Source organism: the organism of the source record quoted next, unplaced genomic scaffold, assembly GCF_019419815.1.
Source record: "Pyrus x bretschneideri cultivar Hongxiangsu unplaced genomic scaffold, Pyrus_bretschneideri_v1 Contig93, whole genome shotgun sequence".
Taxonomy (NCBI): domain Eukaryota; kingdom Viridiplantae; phylum Streptophyta; class Magnoliopsida; order Rosales; family Rosaceae; genus Pyrus; species Pyrus x bretschneideri.
The window spans coordinates 940,901-958,007 of NW_025999835.1; the positions used below are offsets into that span (position 1 = coordinate 940,901).

Genomic DNA, 17,107 nt, shown 5'->3' on the forward strand with positions numbered 1-17,107 from the left:
TGAATTTTCTACAATACCTTTCACCCATTGTCTTTAATTCTTCAATTATGCAATGCCTGTCACTTGTCTAAATGTATAAATACTTCAATGCCTTTCCCCCGTTGTCTTTAATTCTTTAAGTTATTCTTGTAAATTATCCCTCCTTTTCACTTGTTTCAATTTCTTTTGTGCACTAGAATCATATGCCAACTTTTTAACTCAATAAAAAAAACAAGTGTATATCATAACCCACCCAAAAATAACAAGTGTATACCTAAGTCATACTAAATATTCATGGAATAAGATGTAATTTGGATTGAAATGACGTATTTGACCGATCCATGTGATAGTCGCATGAGTTTATTTAACAAAAGACTAATGGAAGTTTGGATTTGGACTTCAATTGCTAACAAGGCTCACCACGAGGGTTTAATTAACAATTTTTTCACTGCAAGAGTCACATTGAAAGTGGCGTGTCACCACAGAGACCACAAAAATATTTTGGCCTATTTAATTTATTTATTTTATTAAGGTAAACCAGCATAAATTTGAATCCGACAAGATGAAGTTTTTGCTGAATTATCAAAAGCTACAGTTGCAAGTTTACCAACCTGATCAAGTCCATTATACACACACTACATGCTTCTTTTAACTGATAAGCAAGCAAATGCAGCACAAGCAAGCTTTATATCAACTAAATTTTTCATTCCTGTTATCGCGAGCAACACCTTAAACTCATACTTGGCATATGCTTTGATGTTCCATGATTCGCAGAAGCAATGATGATCGTAAATTTCTTTCAGGCTTTGTATCACAATGAAAAATACATGCATGCTATGTAAGCTACTCAGAAGATAGGTACTGTAGAAGATGTTAAAAGCTCCATAGAGTTAAGTTCACCGCGCATGCCGTTGGCTACTTTTTGCATTGATTCCCAAATTTTTGGATGAAGAAGGAAACTTGTTTAGAGAGAGATGAAATTTTCTCGAAACTTGTAATAAGAGTTTGTCTTCGGTGGAGACCGAGGAGGGAGACAAGTTGGTTTATATTTCTGGGATTTGGGAACGAGATGCATGTACAGAGTTTACCCTATTTGGACGAAGGAAATAAAATTGAAATTTGGATAAAAGTCAGAATTTCTAAAATAACATACACGAATTTTCTTGTTTGGATTCATAAACATAGAAATTTAGAATTTTAGCGTGGGAAAAGAACTTGGAATTTAGGACCTCTAATTCTCAAGTTTAAATTTCATGTAAACAAATGTCATGCATTTCCCAATTTCTAAGATTGAGAGTTTAAAAATAGCAATTTGTTGTGGCCTATTCTATCTGACAAAGGGAAGGGGGCCGACATCAAAGAGAGAAGAGAGAGAGAGATGTGTTTGTAGAATTGTGTAGAGGATATGTGTGTTTTCTCCCTATGTAGTGCCTTTATTTATAGTAATAAGAGGGAGAAGAAATCCTTCATCCCCAAGGAATACAAGTTCATATAGGAAATAATAACTAGAATAAAATCTAATCTAGGATTTACACCATCACACTTAAACTAGGATACGGCACATCGCTATTCGTCCAGGGTGTCCCAAACGATCATGCCAAAGTGTAATTTCGTGTGCGGTCCCAGAGGTAGGGTCGCGTGACATAGTGGCTCTCTATAGGGCGTATAAACGTAGTATTTAGACCACTCGGGATACGCTTCATCTTCTCTAAAATATGCTTCTGGCTATATTCGTAGGAAGTTATGCACATAAATTCAACTCTGTTTTCTACATAGGTTTCAGCGTAATAATTATTATCTCTAATGTCCTTAAAACTCAACAATGTTCTTCCAGAATGCGGAGAATAAAGTGCCTTATCAATGATCAAAATTGTACCATTGGACAACATTATACTTACCTTACTGTATCATTCGATTAGGTTGGATGGGCCTGAGAGGGTTGTCAGAGGTGCATTCTCAGGTATGAAGTTAGTGAAAGAGATGCGTTCACGAAAAACGGTGTGCGTGGTTGCACTATCTGCCAGACAACTAACTTTCCAACTAGTCATACCTAAAATAAAAATTAATTTGAATTGGTCACATGCATAAAAGTTCTTAAAACAAATATCTGTTCAAAATAATTTTAAGTATTCAAGGATGAAAACTAATTAAACTTAATATCCAAAAAACAAATCACCAATGTCTAAATTTCAACAAGAAGAATAGTTTATGCCTAAGATTCTAATCTTCCCTAGGTATGGTATCCTCTTGAAAGTTAGAAACCTCCATCTTGGTACTCTCTGGTTCGTCGACTTGCACAAAGTTTGATTCAAACTTCTTACGACGAGAATGATATTCAGCTACAACCTTCTGAGGAGCTCGGCAAACACGGGACCAATGGTCATTTGAACCACAGTGATAACACATATCCGCATCCATGGTTTCAAGTGCTTTGCCCTTATTCTTGAAGTTTGGGGCCTTAGGAGCGAGGTTAGGGCGTTTCGGGGCTTTGTTTCCTCCCTTAGATGAACCTTGGCTCTGTTGACATCGACAGGGTGGCTTTGGGCCACCCTTGCCACGCCTCTTTTGGCGTTTTGGGCGTTGGTTCGTGTTATAAGTATAATAGAGATCAAATTTGAGAACTTAGTGAACTTCTGAGTTCCATATTGTTGCTGCAAGACAATATTAATAGCAAAGAATGTCGAATAGCTCTTCTCCAAGAGATCATTTTCGGTCAAAGTTTCGTTACAAAACTTGAGAATTGATCGGATTCGACAAACTTCAGAATTATATTCATTCACAGACTTAAAAGTCTTGGAAGTGCAAATGTTGCCAGTCATGTGTTGCTTCAGGCAAGAAGATGTCCTTTTGGTGATCAAAACGATTAGCCAAAGCGACCCATAATGCTCGTGGATCCTCCTCAACAAGGTACTTGGTTTACAGTGCTTCATGAATATGTCTTCGGATGAAGATCATGGCAATGACTTTCTCAACTTGGCCAACCGGATTGTCCATCTCATCTTCAATGGTGGAACACAAATTCTTTTTAGTGAGGTGAAGCTTCACATCTTGGACCCACTTGAGGTAGTTCCTTCCAAAGACCTCCAAAACGGTGAAGTTGAGTTTGTTCAAATTCGACATGTTCCTATCACAAAATAAAGGACAAGATGTGATTAGTGTAATAGAGAAAAAATTAATTCATTCACATAGGAGTAGAACATTCAGTTTTCTAATAGACAACCATTGGTTAAAATTCGCATGAAAAAGCTTCGGGTTTTCATAGGTGATATTTTTAAGGAAAACTTCAGGTTTTCAAACATGGCATGTTTCTAGAAACTTCAGGTTTTGAAATAATTTTGAACTTCAAGTTCATAAGTTCCTGCAAACAAATGCAAATATATACACACAAATATGCAACAAGAAAATATGCAAATATAATTTCTGGTCTATAATTATAATTGCATTAATTATTTGGACTTCGGGACAAATTTAAAGTGTGGGTGAAAAAATATAAAACCTAAATTGTCTAAAAAATATAAACAATTTGAGCTCGGGGTCCAAAAGCATGGGCCAAAGCCCTCGGGTAGGCTGAGCAAATCTCAGCCATGAGGTCCATGCCCAGATTGGGTTGGAATTGTCTTGGGTGGGTTGCAGGACCAAGGTGAGGGAGAAAAAAAGACAGGCCGGATCCAAGGGACAGCCCATGAAAGGGCACATAGCTGGTGCATCGGGGACACCATAAAACCTGGGCTAGTGTCATATTTTGGACCGGGCCACTTCAGGCGAGAGCAGTTAAGAAAATCCTTTTTTTTCATCATTTGGACCAAACTAATAGTTTGGGCCCTTGCAGGCAAGCCCAAGGAAGAAAAAGAAATAGGCCTAGGAAACAAAGCCTAATTGGGGTTGATACCAAAGACACCCTAGTCGTAGCTGGGTGCACTCGTCGGGGAAGAAAACTGGCACCGCTGCTTCAAGCGGATGTGTTTTGGGACAACAATGCTCGAGGCAAGTTTGTGGGTCAGTGGGGACCACAAATATGAACGGAGATAGAGAAATCTTAACATTCTAACAACCAAACCCTAGAAAAAAATTTTGAATTGAATTTTCAAAAATTCCGATGAGGTTCGAGGGAATCTCGGTCAATCATCATCGGGGATGAACAGCAGGTCGTAAAAAACGTTGACCCATAGGCGAGGATTGGTTGCAGGCCAATTTGTAACGGTGGAGACGCCATGGAAGGCGTCGAGGTTTTTGGGTTTTCAAACTTGGAGCCCTCAGCTCCGACTTGGGGTCTTGCGACTTGGCACGGCTTAGCCACACAGGCTGCAGGCCTGGGCGAGCAGCTCGAGGTCATGGGTTCGGAGAACCCTAGCGTTTTCTGATTTATATATTTTTTTCTTTTTTCTTTTATTTTCAACTCAATTCAATGCATATTGAAACAAATAAATTAATGCATGGACATATATTTGATGCAATTCATAGTAATATCAAATTCACATAATTCAACAATTATGGATATAATACATACACAATTTATGTAGAATCTAAAATTTGAAAAACGTAAAGTTGGGTCATGCATTATGGTGAATGTTCAGGCTATCAGGGCTGCAAAAATATCAAGATAAAAACCGTTGTTTTGGAATAACTTGATTGCGTGATGATATGGATGAACTGGTTTGATGCAGAAAAATCTTCCACGTTAGATTCCTAAGCGCAGTGGTAGGAGCGTGCTAAACGTGTTGTGGCCTATTTTATTTGACAAAGGGAAGGGGATTGGCAACAAAGAAAAAGATGTGTTTGTAGAATTATGTGGAGGAATGTGCGTGTTTTTCCCCTACTTAGTGTCTTTATTTATAGTAATAAGAGGGAGAAGAAATCCTTCATCCCCAAGGAATACAAGTTCATATATGAAAGAATAACTAGAATCAAATCAAATCTAGGATTTACACAATCACGCTTAAATTAGGAAAGTTTATAACACAATTCTGTATTCCATTTCATTGTTCTTTTAGGTTGACCAAACAAAAAAATTCATAAATTCTAAAAAATAAAATCCGTCATTTCAATTTTTATCATTTTAAAATTTCTTAATGATTTAAAATATTTTCATCCAAACATAATGTTAAGATTTTGCTTAATAAATCCTGATAAAATAAGAAGACTGGCATCGTAATCTAAGGGCTCTCAATATTTTGTCTCAAACGACTCAAATGTAATTTGCAGGGAAAGTAATCATTAGGAAATTGCATAAATTTGGGATATAGGACAAAGCAAAAGCTAAACAAAGAAACATATTAATTAGCCTAACGCGCTTAAATAAACAAACCGTCCTTGGCCTACAAATCCAAGAATATAATTGAGTGGAGTAGGATTCTCTCATTTTTATTGTTCTTTTGTTTTTTATTTTTTTATTTGAATGATTACGATTAAATTATATTAATATTTTATATTAATTTTTTACTTTTTAAAAAGAGAGAGACAAAATAGTAAGTATGAGAGAAGGAAGAAAAGAAGATAAAAGAATAGAATGCGAGAGAATCCTACTACAAAAGTTTGAAAAGCACTCAATTTTAAGATATTTTTATGAGAAATGTCGCTTCCTCAAAACTAAACTCTTTATGATTATCACCTTCCGGTTTAATGTTAATTTTAATGTACCAATATTTACAAAAAATATGAGATGTCAATAAATTCCATGTATTATTTTTAGCATTGTTTTATTTATTCAATCTATCGCTTATGAAGAATTTAAAAAAATGTGTATAAAAAAATGACGTCTGATTATTATTTTTAAATTTACGCCTTCTGATTTTACATTTGTGAAAAGTTATTCGCGTGCAAGGTGTCATTATAAGCCAAGCCTAATCAAAGAAGTTCCTTATAATATTGAGAAATATTTTATTAATGCTTTATTGAAGTGATGGAAAGATAATTAAAAAAATAAAATCACTAGTAAAAGATGGCAACAAGATACTAACAAAACATGAAATAAGAGAGTAAAGTTGAGGAGAGAGACAAAAAGATGAGAGAGAATAATGTTTTTGGTGGGGTCCACACATAAAAAAAGGCACAAAAACACCATATTTTTGATACCGAAGGCATACCTACCAATACAAATATTACACCTTTCACAATCTGGTTGAGTATTTCAGTCTGTCAACGCCCCACTTTTTTCTGTATTTTTGTTTTTGGCTTTTTTTCTCTGCTAATTCCTCAGCAGCAAATTCCAATTTCTACTCCCTTTCTCACTCATCCTTTGACCCAGTTTTCAACAGAAACTCCTCCTCCTTCTCCTTCCATCTCCACAACTGGGTTTTCTTTTTCCATTTCTGTTTATATAATTTCTACTTTTTTTCTTTTGTTTTTTGGTAAACATTTGCATTATCTGTGGCCTGTGGCTGTTTGAGAGGAGTCCAAGTTTTCTTTTTTTTCCTTTTGGGGTTCCCCAAAATTGCATTTTAATTTTGGGTTTTGGGTTGTAGAGAGGAAACTCTCTCTCTCTCTCTCTCTCTCTCTCATTTTTCTTGTGTTTCTAGTCCTCCTCCACTCTCTGGTTTGCGAGTGGCAGCTAGGGTTTTGGTGGGTTTGCTCTGATATAGGCAGTTATGGTGAGAAAACATGGATGGCAACTGCCTGCTCACACCTTCCAGGTATTCACATCTCTGCTTAAACCACTTGCTGATGTGGGGTTTGCCCAGAAAGGCTGAACTTTATCTGATCCCGGTTCTCCATACGAGTTAGTTCGGTTGGCCGGGGCACTGTGTCCGCCCTCCCTGTGAATTAGAGTAGTTCAGAATATCGCCTTGTCGTGAAATAGAAATCTGATCTCTGTTCTGAATGTGGGTTTTGATTTGTCAATTCGTGTAAAAGGTCAAATCTTTTTTGGTTGACATTATTGCTTTAACTGTTAGTTAGGTCCCAGAGGTACGGTTTTCACTTTGTGGTTAGGACTATTGGGATGAAATTTCACTGTTAGGTTCCCAACTTAGTGAAAACTTAAGAAAAGCTCAAATTCTCAAGTTTATGTTTGTTTAGAGTTGAACCTGGATAGGTGGAATTTGTTAATTTTTCCTTTTTGTCGATTTATCTACTCATTTTCTGGACACTGGATTACATTTCTGTTGTTTGATTTCTCTTGCTTTCTGATCGATTTGTTTATCGAATCAGAAACTAAAGTGTGTTGTTTACGTGGCAGGTTGTCGCTATTACTGTATTCTGCTTGTTAGTGGTTGCCTTCTATGCTTTCTTTGCTCCTTTCGTTGGAGGCCGCATCTGGGAATATGTTTTGATCGGCGGTTACTCTCCAGTGGTATATGAAATGATTTTTATTTATCCACATTAAGCATTTTCATTTTATTAATAGTTTCATTAGCATATCTGGAATTCTATTGAGGAAAAACTGCTGTTAGTCTTTGGTTTTGAATATATTCCATGATCTGATCCACTTTATGATGTACTAATCAAAAGCTGGCCTTCAGTCCCGGCTCTGAGTATTATGGGATTGAATCCTATCAGCTTCTGAGAAGTTTCATCATTCTTATTGTAGATGTTGGAATTTGAGACGAGAGCTCATTCTTTATAAGGTTTTCGAATATGTGGCGCAAATTTGATTACTTTCAAAGATAATTAATCTGGTGGGCCAAACTAGATAGAGTTTGTAGAGTTTGGAGTTACTTCGAAATTGATTCTCTAGGCCAGTCAGGCACCCAATTCGTAAACCATTCATTCAGAATCACAACTCATTTAATTTCTTCTATATAGAAATGGCCTTTTATGCCTGATGTTATTCCCATAATCTTTCTATGGCATTGCAGGCACTGCTCGTCTTCATTCTTTATGTTCGATGTACTGCAATAAACCCTGCAGATCCTGGAATTATGTCCAAGTTTGGAAATGGAGGAACAAATGGTATCAATCCAAATCATAGGTTATCAGCAAAAGACTTGCCTAGAAAGTTTGATGAAGCCACCACAGGCCATTCTTCTCCGTCATCAGTTTCCAGAAGTTCTTTGGCAGGTGCTAACTCTAGTAGGAAAGGGTCAGTAGGAGAACTTGGGGGTATAAATATTCCGGAAGAACCCACAACTGGGAGTTGCATTGGAGGAATTTGCTGTGCATTGTTTGTACACGAAGATTGCCGCAAACCACAGGAAGGGGCAGCTGAGAATCAGGGTGGTGAAGATGCTTTGTTCTGCACATTGTGCAATGCTGAGGTATTGCATTATTACAAACGTTGTATCATAATTCCTCAATTTAAAGATACATCAGTTCTAGTCTTTTTAGTTTCTCATGTGTTTCTTTATAAAGCTACATACTCCTAAAATATTGTATGGGAAGTTGTGAATCTTCTTCGTTTTCGAAGAAAAAGCTGTAGAAGGGTTTAAAATTATGATCTCATCATACTCCCTCTCAACAGATTATTGCGAGTTGACTTGTTTAATTTTTTTTTTTATTACCTATGAATACTTTTCATGTTGCAGGTCCGCAAGTTCAGCAAACACTGTAGAAGTTGTGATAAATGCGTGGATGGATTTGATCACCACTGTCGGGTATTTTTCTTGTTGCTTCAAGTGCTCCATAAGGGCAGATCTTCTGCAACTTGTTTTTAGTTGACATTTTTAATATTCCTCTCTTAAGTAACCTCAATATATTACATGTCTGCAGTGGCTTAATAATTGTGTTGGACACAAAAATTACGTGAGTTTTATATGTTTGATGGCCACCAGTCTTCTTTGGGTAGGTATTGCAGTCTGATAATTATTATCTGCATTTTTAAATTTTTGGTACTAAGATGCTCTCTGTCTCCCCCCGTTTCGGTTCAGCTTGTTATTGAAGCTGGAGTTGGTATTACTGTCATGGTGCGCTGCTTTGTTAATAAGACAAGCATGGAGGCAGAAATTATTGATAGACTTGGAAATGGTTTCACTCGTCCCCCATTTGCAACAGTTGTGGTACATATTGTATTTTTAAATGCTTTAACTAAAGTTAACATCCTAATCTCTCTCGGATATCAATTGCAGAAGAAAGCCTCTGTTAACATTGGTTCTCATCTGTGTAGGCTTTATGTACTGCAGTTTCTATGCTGGCATGTGTTCCACTTTGTGAACTCTTCTTCTTCCACATGATACTTATTAGGAAGGTCGGTGCTTTAGTCATTGAATTCATTTTTTGTGATGCTAAAGTGAGCTATAGCGGGTCTTAAGGGATAGATGTTTTTACTTTTTACTTTAGAACTATGTAGCTAAATATTAGGCTGTAATGCTTGGATTACCAGGCCACTTATAGGCAGAAAATGAGAGAAGACAATTATCTGATAAGAGAGGCAATTTTTGTTGCAATTCAAGTGAAATAATCTTATTTTGAAATTTTGAAATTTGAATTAGGGTATTACAACCTATGAATATGTCGTGGCAATGAGAGCAATGAGTGAGGCACCTGGAGGAGCATCTGTCGATGAGGGTTTCCAAAATTACATGCACTCCCCAACAGGATCAGCTACAACTGGCTTGAGTGGAGGAAGTTCTTTAGGTCTGCAATACAAGGGTGCATGGTGTACCCCTCCCAGAGTATTTGTGGATTATCAGGTACATTAGTATTCACTTTATGTCTTGATTTTACATTTTTTGGAAGAAATCGATTTGAACCGATGTTCAATTGAACTCATTTTAGGCTTCAAACTCTTAGGCCTGCATTTTAATGTGTACTACCTTTACTCTGGAGCTTTGTCGATTGGTTAAATTTTTCTCGTTCTCATTTTGAAGTGAAATTATATTGGCAACACCTTTATTCTCACCTTTGCCAAGAAAATTTGGGCTGTAACTTAAATCCATGATGCCTTTCGTAACTTGCCTAGGTCATTACAGTTTGAGGTTTGAGCGTGCTGTGTTCTCGTCAACATTGTTTTTTTATAAGGTTCTTCACATGGATTTTTGTAATTCTGACACTTTGGTCTTTTCCCCTTTGTAACCTTCCTTCTATTTCTCTATATTAATGTAGTCGCGATCTAACAAGGGCCCTTGTGAACTTATGCGAGTGCAATATAAAACAAGTTCATATTCATGTCGATATTTCAAGTATAAGGATTTATTATCTGGATCCAAATGATGGCTTAAATAGTACAATTAACGATTTTCATTTATCTTGTAAGGAACAATTCTTTTTCAAAAATGTCTTACCGTTGTGACGTTATCTAGCCCTTCAAATCTTCCTCCTTTCTCCATAATTTGTTAGTCCTCCTTGATTGGCTTGTAAGAATGGCTTCACAGGATTGACCCACAACTACATTTCCAGTCTTCAGCTTGATATTTTTATTTTTAAATTTTCAAGTTTACTATGCAAGAAGAAAAACTTTATATATGTTTTACACTTGACACAAGCTTTGCTACATTAGGAGGAAGTTGTACCGCATTTGGACCCCGGAATGGTGCCATCAACTATTGATCCGGACGCAGCTGGAGCTACAGAAAGAGAGCAAAAAGGTCCTAAAAGGCCTGTGCGCATTAGTGCTTGGAAGCTTGCAAAGTTGGATTCCAGTGAGGCCATGAGAGCAGCAGCCAAGGCCAGGGCATCATCCTCCGTTCTACGACCAGTGGATAAACCTGACCTTGAACTTAGCTCAAGCGGCAATATGAGTGTGCGGAGTAGTGTAAGCACTGATACGGGGGCACATAAAGAGATGAAGAATGATCTGAGGTTGTCAAGAAATTCCTATGCTCCAAGTCAAGGTAGCCGAGATGAGTATGAAACTGGGACTCAAAGCGTAAGTAGCTTCAGTAGTCCGAGCCATGCTCATGAAGTGGTCACACTTAGCCCTCTGCCACAGGCTCCGGGTGTGGGACGTTTTAGCTCTGCCACTTCAGTCCCCAGCTTAGTTCCTGACCGTCCATTAACTGCCAAGGCAACATTGCCTAATGTCAGCATGGGATTTGATGAAAGGATCATGCAGAGGGGAAGTACTGCTGATCCATTACAACTTTCCGCTCCAATTATGCAGAGGGGAAGTACTACTGATTCGATGCTGCTTTCAGCTCCACCTACTTCTCTTTTCAGGGATGTCCGAAGAACATCTGTTGTTTGGGACCAAGAAGCAGGGCGATATGTCTCAGTTCCTGTATCGGCTTCTGAAGCTCGAAACAGGTCATCCATACAAACAGGATTTCCAAATCCTAATGCAGAAGCAAGCTATAGTAGAAGACCAGTTATTCCGCCACAGGAGGCTTCATCTTCTGCAGCGAAGCCTCCAGCACAAGAAGCGGAGAAACTGCTGTACACAGGGGATTCTATATTCTTTGGTGGCCCGCTTTTGAGTGCACCAGTTAGGGATAACTTAAGAAATGAAAGGGATTCGGGTTGTAGAGAGGGCCAAGAGAGGGCAGGGCTGAACCTGCCTAGGGAATCCAGGTTCAAACGTGATTCTACCTCAAACCAGCTTCCTGTGTTTGTCCCAGGGGGCTCTGAGAACAACTCTTCTTTTGGGCCCAGTTCCAAATAGTGTTAAGTGACTGAAACAAGTGCATGTAAATCTCTTCCTCCTTGCCCGGATGGTGTAGTGGAGCAGCATGAAAGTCGAGCCAACTTTGATCCTTGTGACCTGGCTGCTTGAGATTGTCGCTAACAGAGTTTATCGCATGGGGTTCAAGCAGTTTCTTCGATGAAATTCTGATTCAACACACCAGTTTAGCTGAGGTTTGTAAATGGGGCGATCGTAGAAGTGTCTTGTGCTTTCTTGACATTGTAGCCAAAGAATTTGTGTTGCAGAGCTCCATTTATGCTCTGAATTTTTATTATTATCGAAGTATCTTTTCCCACTATTTGAATAGATGTATGTTTTCTTGACCCACCCCCCTATTTTACTTCCCCATCTGCTTTACTTACCTATACTCTGCATTTCTTTCCGATTTGCTCGACATAATTTCTGGTATTCTCCATTGCTCGGGTTGCGATTTCAATTTAACGATAGTATACAGTCTAGAGTTTCGCTCTGATCGAATAAGTGACATTCGATCTTCTATGATGAAACGCGTCTTGTTCTTGAGAAATTCTGTGAGCGGCCGCTGCATCAGCCTCTCACTGATAAGAGCGTTTGCATGGGACTCGCATGCAGAGAAAGGCTGATGCAGTGCAGCGACCGCAGTCAAGATTATCTCTATGTTCTCAGATACTTTGAGGGAATTTTATCCGCAAAACATGAAGGGATCAGTCTGCGGTTTATGCACAAATTCTACTGCGGGAACCCTTATATGCAAGAGCTTTTATCCCCAAATCCTGCTCACTTTCAAACAGGTCTTCGCGGTTCCAGCAGATCAAACTCGTTCAACGCTGGATTATAAATACATGCGATCTTACACAAATGATGCGGAAACGAAGATAAGGAAAGCAGCTTGTTTATCATTCATTAGCATTGAGAAGCATATCCTGATGTGCAAAAGTTCAAATATATGTACACTGTGGATACTGTTCGAACTAGCATATGACCTACAGCACAAAGCCGACTGACTTCCAGTTAAGTAAGAGGCTGCTGTCAGCCACAAACACTGCAAAAAACACTGATCTTCCTTGTATATTGCCTCCCCATCCCGTCCAACGCTGCACCAAGCTTTCTGGCATACGTTTGCAGAACTCTTACCTGCATAAAAATTCATCATGTGATGAAGTGATTATAAACTAACCAGATATTCACGAAGTAAATATTAATTATGAGCCTCCTCAAAATCTTGTTACAGAACTCGAGCATGAAAATAAAGTCATGACGTTACATCGACATCAACCACGATCTATAAAACTAAGCTTTTATCATTACTCAGTGCAGTTTCTTGCTTACTAACACTAATTTTCTGCCAATGTATTGGCCGAAATTCCATTACGACAAATAATGCCACCTTTTGTTATGGAGACAATTATATAAGAAACTTCAATGCCAAAAAGGGATCATCAGCATCAATGGTCAAGGGCCAGGGCTACCACCACTGCTAGACCTATAATTTCCACTTGGATGATTAAAATACTTGATGCCTGCCAAAGCAATATGAGAACATAAGAATTGAAAATTCATCAATGAATCTTTTCTGTCTGAAACTAAGAACCATTTTCAATCTCCAAGCACATGAAGAAAAAGCCACAACCAATTTCAATCTTTAAGCTGACCATTGCGACAAAATATATCTCCAATACTGCCTACCTTTTCAACAGTCACTTAAATCTTCCTCTCATTTATCAACTTCGTTACAGTCTACAGACATGTTCAACAATAGAAACTATCCAGATAAAAAGAGCTACCCAAAGAGGAGCTTTGCAATACCATATCTCTCCACGTAAAGAAATTTTCCATTCCACAACATCTTGTCCCAACCCCCGAACCTTCACCGACTAATCTGATCTTAAATAAGTTCCTTATCCAGCATAAAATAGTTAGGCGAGGCATTAAAGGTTATCAGTGTTTATCCCCATTAGGGATTGTGTTCATGTACAAGGAATGGTAAAGTTTGAGTTGTGCCATGTTTCAATATAATATTTTTACTTTAAGTAATAGAGTCAAAATACAAAAAAGGTCATAGATAGCGTCACAGAGAGACGGATGGGAACTATGGAAAGTGTAATCATTTATGAACATATAATTCCCAATACAGCCACCATGATGAATTGATAATCAAGTAAAAATTGACAATAAACAAGAATACTACGACCTGAGATTTACTTTTACGGTATTGACTCTTTTAATCAGATTATACGAAGTGAGACTGCATCAAAACACGACAACTAGTTGCATCAAACAACTTATTAAGACAACATACAATCAGATGACTCACCAAGCATCATTCATTTTCATTTGGAGCAGACTCTGGTATTTCTGGAATCCTCCGTTTTGCAAGCCGTTCAATAAGAAGTTTCACTTCCAACTCTGCATCTTGCAACCTGTTACTCAGTAATTCAGCAATCTTGGGGTGTGCTTCAAATTTGCTAATCCACCCAGCTTCAAAGTCCTTAATCTGTTTTTCAAGCAGCAGACGGGTCATCCTTTCCTCTTCTTCTTTCTTTAGGCGTTGCTTTTCCAGTTCCATGGCGCTCAAAACAAGACCACCTGACCCAGGAACATCCCTGTAGAGTGGCTCATCAGCTTGCGGACAACGTGCTCTATATTCAGCAAATGCTTTTTGTGTTTCCTTTAAAGCCTTCCTGTAGCCATCCAAGAGATTTCCCATTACATAGAGTTCATGCTCAAGCCGATACATCTCCATTTTGCTTTTCTGCTGCTCTTCAGCCTTGGCCTTCTGCAAGTGACCAATCACCTCCTCCCTTTGGTGCAACTCGTCCAGTAACATCTGCTGGCCAACCATTGATTGCTCGCAAACTTGTTCTTTCTCCGCATACACCATCTTAGCCTTTTCCATCCAGTGCTGCACTTGCTCCAAACATGTATCAAATTCACCACCTGAGACCTTACCATCCCAAGGGCCACCCATCCTCAACCGCTTATTACCATTGAGAGGATGATGAGAAGAGTTAGCATTTTCATGGACAAACTCTCTCTTAAGACCACCACTTCCAAAGAATGAGCAACTACCAGGAAGCATTCGACTATCGTCCCTTGAAGAAAGAAACTCCCCAGCAAATTGATCACGCATTGACATATCTGAACTATGAGGGTTATGTGCTGCTTCCATTGCATGAAAGCCCTCTAAAGGCATATCCTTAAGTGAAAGGTGAAAACCTCCCTCCTCCTGCTCTTCCTCCTCCTCGTCCTCTTCTTCTTCCTCTTCGTTTCCTTCATCTATTCCTTCAACAAACTCCATATCTTTTTTCCCTTCCTCCTCACAACCCAAATTAACTACACCAAGATTACACCGCTGCAAAAAAGGTTCATCTGCACTGCTCTTCCCATCCAAAAGCCAATGGCCAGGCTCTTCCACCTTACATTCTTCAAAACCCATTACATCCTCAACCCCAACTTGCTCCTTCTCAACACCAGCTTTCTCGACGTTTTCTTGCCCAACATCAGTTCTATCCACACTGTCCTGCCCAACATCAGCTATATCCACAATGTCTAGCTCTTGCCTAACATCAGTTTTCTCCACATTGTCTTGCTCTTGCTTAAGATCATCTGTATCCACATTATCTTGGCCAAGACATAATTCAATGTTATGTTCTTCCAATCCGCTGGGTCCCTGTAAATCATCCTCCCCGCCCATTATCACATCCCCGCCACCATCCTCTTCCTCTTCCTCTTCTTCCTCTTTTGCATCGACATCAACTGCATCGACATCAACAGCATCAACATCAACAGCATCAGCATCAACATCAACCAGGGGAGTCTCTTGTTCTTTCACCATAAAGAAATCCTCACGCTGCGATTTTATCAAACACTGCAAATGCGATGCATAGTAGCAATCCCCCAATTTGGGCGCCTGAACCAACTCCTTCTCCACCATGAACCAAATCAAACCAGCCCAATCCACCTTCACAAACTGCCCCTCTTTGATTGCCTTAGTCCAATTCAACACCTCGCTTGGCATCATCCACGTATCCTCGTGCAAAAGCACCCAATTTGATACCAATTCTTCTATAAAAGCTATGGACTCCTCCGAAGCAGCCTCCGCCGGAGGCTCCTCAGCACCATCCGGTAGTGCCACAGCACCACCCTTCTTCACCTGTTTTGAAGGAAGCTTCAAGGCCCGTGCCAAGTCGGCCCGGTTGACCATAACCTTGGACCCATTGACGTAGCTGCCCCTCAGGTTAGGGTTGAAATTGGAAATCAACTGGGCGAGAAGATCAACCCGAAGATTCCGATCGAACTCGATGTGGACGAAGTCCCACAAGTTGAGCCACTTCAGGAGTTTCTCGTGCTTCTCAAAGTCGAGATTTTTTGAGGGCACGAATGGAATTGGATTTAGGGTTTCTCTCTGGGTCTGAAGTTTCTGCTGGGCCTTCTGCTGGGCCTTTCTGTTCCCCGAACTGGCGGCTTTTCGCTTTGAACCGGACTTGTTTCGCTTCGTTCCGCGGCGGTAGAAGGTAATGGTGGTGGTAGTGGTGCCACGAGGAGATCGGGCGGGAATGTCATCGGATTTGGGTTTAGGGTTTGGCTCCGATTGAAGAGGCGGGTTTAGTTGAATTTCTTGGTCTTGATGGGGTTCTAGGGTTACGGTTTTGGATTGGGAATGTGGTGGTTCGGAATTAGGGTTATCTTGTTGAGGGGCTTCTTCTTCTTCGATTTGGGTCATGGTCACATCAGAAATTACGGCGGGAGGAGTGGCCATAGTGATGATCTGGTTCTGGGTTTTGAATTTCGGTGGCGGAAGCAGGTGGAGAAGACGACGACTGGTGAGAAATGGTGAAGTGAGATTTGAACCAAGCCAGACGAGGTGACTCTTTTACCCTTCCATTTTCTCGGGAAACGTTGTTAACACTCTACAAATCACATTAAAAAAGTTTTTTTTTTTTTTCTTTTTAATTATAAAATGTTTGAAGTGTAAAATGAGATTTTTAGAGTATTAATAATAATTTTATTTTCTCGGACAAATTTAATTATAGAATGTTTGGAATACAACTTTACCCTTCCGACGAAAATTTTCGCTCTTTTTCAATCTCTTATTTGCTATTTAATTTGGTCGTTGATTTTATTTATTTTATTTTATTTAATAATCATAAATAATAGAGTAAATTGTCGATATACCCCTTAAATTATCATCTAACTTTCGATTTCCTTCCTGAACCTTTTAATTAAAAAATTAAGGACTTAAACTAATTTTTTTGGCTGATTTACCCTTTGTTGTTAATTTTTCATTCATTCCATCCAAATTTCTGGTAAATGAAAGCATATGCATAACAAGTGTGGGTAGTTCGATCGCTTCATTCTTTAAAATAATTGAAAACCTTACATTTCTAAAATTTAAACCTATGCAAATATGTGTGATTTTTTAGCTTTTGTGTCCAAAGGTCTAGTGCAGTGACGTTTTTTTGTTCACAAAGGAAAGTTACGTGGTGTGCACATGATAAGAGTTTTAACGTTAATTTGGATTAAATCTATGAAACACTAATGGTAGGGGGAAATCGGCCAAAAAAATTAGTTTAAGTCCTTAATTTTCCAGCTAAAAAGTTGAGGGGGAAATTGAAAGTTGAGTGATAGTTCAGGGGGCAAATTGGTAGTTTAGCCTAA

The 17,107-nt window shown here is 38.9% G+C and overlaps 2 protein-coding genes across 5 annotated transcripts; one reads left to right on the forward strand and one right to left on the reverse strand.

The window, feature by feature from the left end:
• Nucleotides 1–6,113: 6,113 nt before the first annotated feature.
• Nucleotides 6,114–11,790, forward strand: LOC103939509 (probable protein S-acyltransferase 19). 3 transcript variants are annotated; one of them, XM_009349606.3, is made up of 9 exons: nt 6,114–6,608; nt 7,154–7,267; nt 7,773–8,171; nt 8,439–8,507; nt 8,623–8,694; nt 8,781–8,909; nt 9,017–9,097; nt 9,342–9,542; nt 10,349–11,790. In XM_009349606.3, the coding sequence occupies exons 1-9, from the start codon at nt 6,564–6,566 to the stop codon at nt 11,447–11,449; spliced, it is 2,211 nt and encodes a 736-aa protein (XP_009347881.2). In that variant the 5' UTR covers nt 6,114–6,563; the 3' UTR covers nt 11,450–11,790. The 3 variants fall into 3 exon arrangements, with proteins under 3 accessions (XP_009347881.2, XP_048432865.1, XP_048432866.1); XM_048576909.1 differs by lacking the exon at nt 6,114–6,608 and adding an exon at nt 6,991–7,009; XM_048576908.1 differs by lacking the exon at nt 8,623–8,694.
• A 535-nt stretch (nt 11,791–12,325) lies between these two features.
• Nucleotides 12,326–16,320, reverse strand: LOC103939503. 2 transcript variants are annotated; one of them, XR_666143.3, is made up of 3 exons: nt 13,764–16,320; nt 12,837–12,969; nt 12,326–12,583 (listed from the first exon to the last, which is right to left on the reverse strand). XR_666143.3 is itself a non-coding variant. In XM_009349595.3 (2 exons), exon 1 carries the CDS (start codon nt 16,206–16,208, stop codon nt 13,770–13,772), a length of 2,439 nt encoding a protein of 812 aa, XP_009347870.2. In that variant the 5' UTR covers nt 16,209–16,319; the 3' UTR covers nt 12,326–12,583; nt 13,764–13,769. The 2 variants fall into 2 exon arrangements, 1 of the variants encoding a protein (XP_009347870.2); XM_009349595.3 differs by lacking the exon at nt 12,837–12,969 and having other exon boundaries at nt 13,764–16,319.
• Between the last annotated feature and the right edge of the window lie 787 nt (nt 16,321–17,107).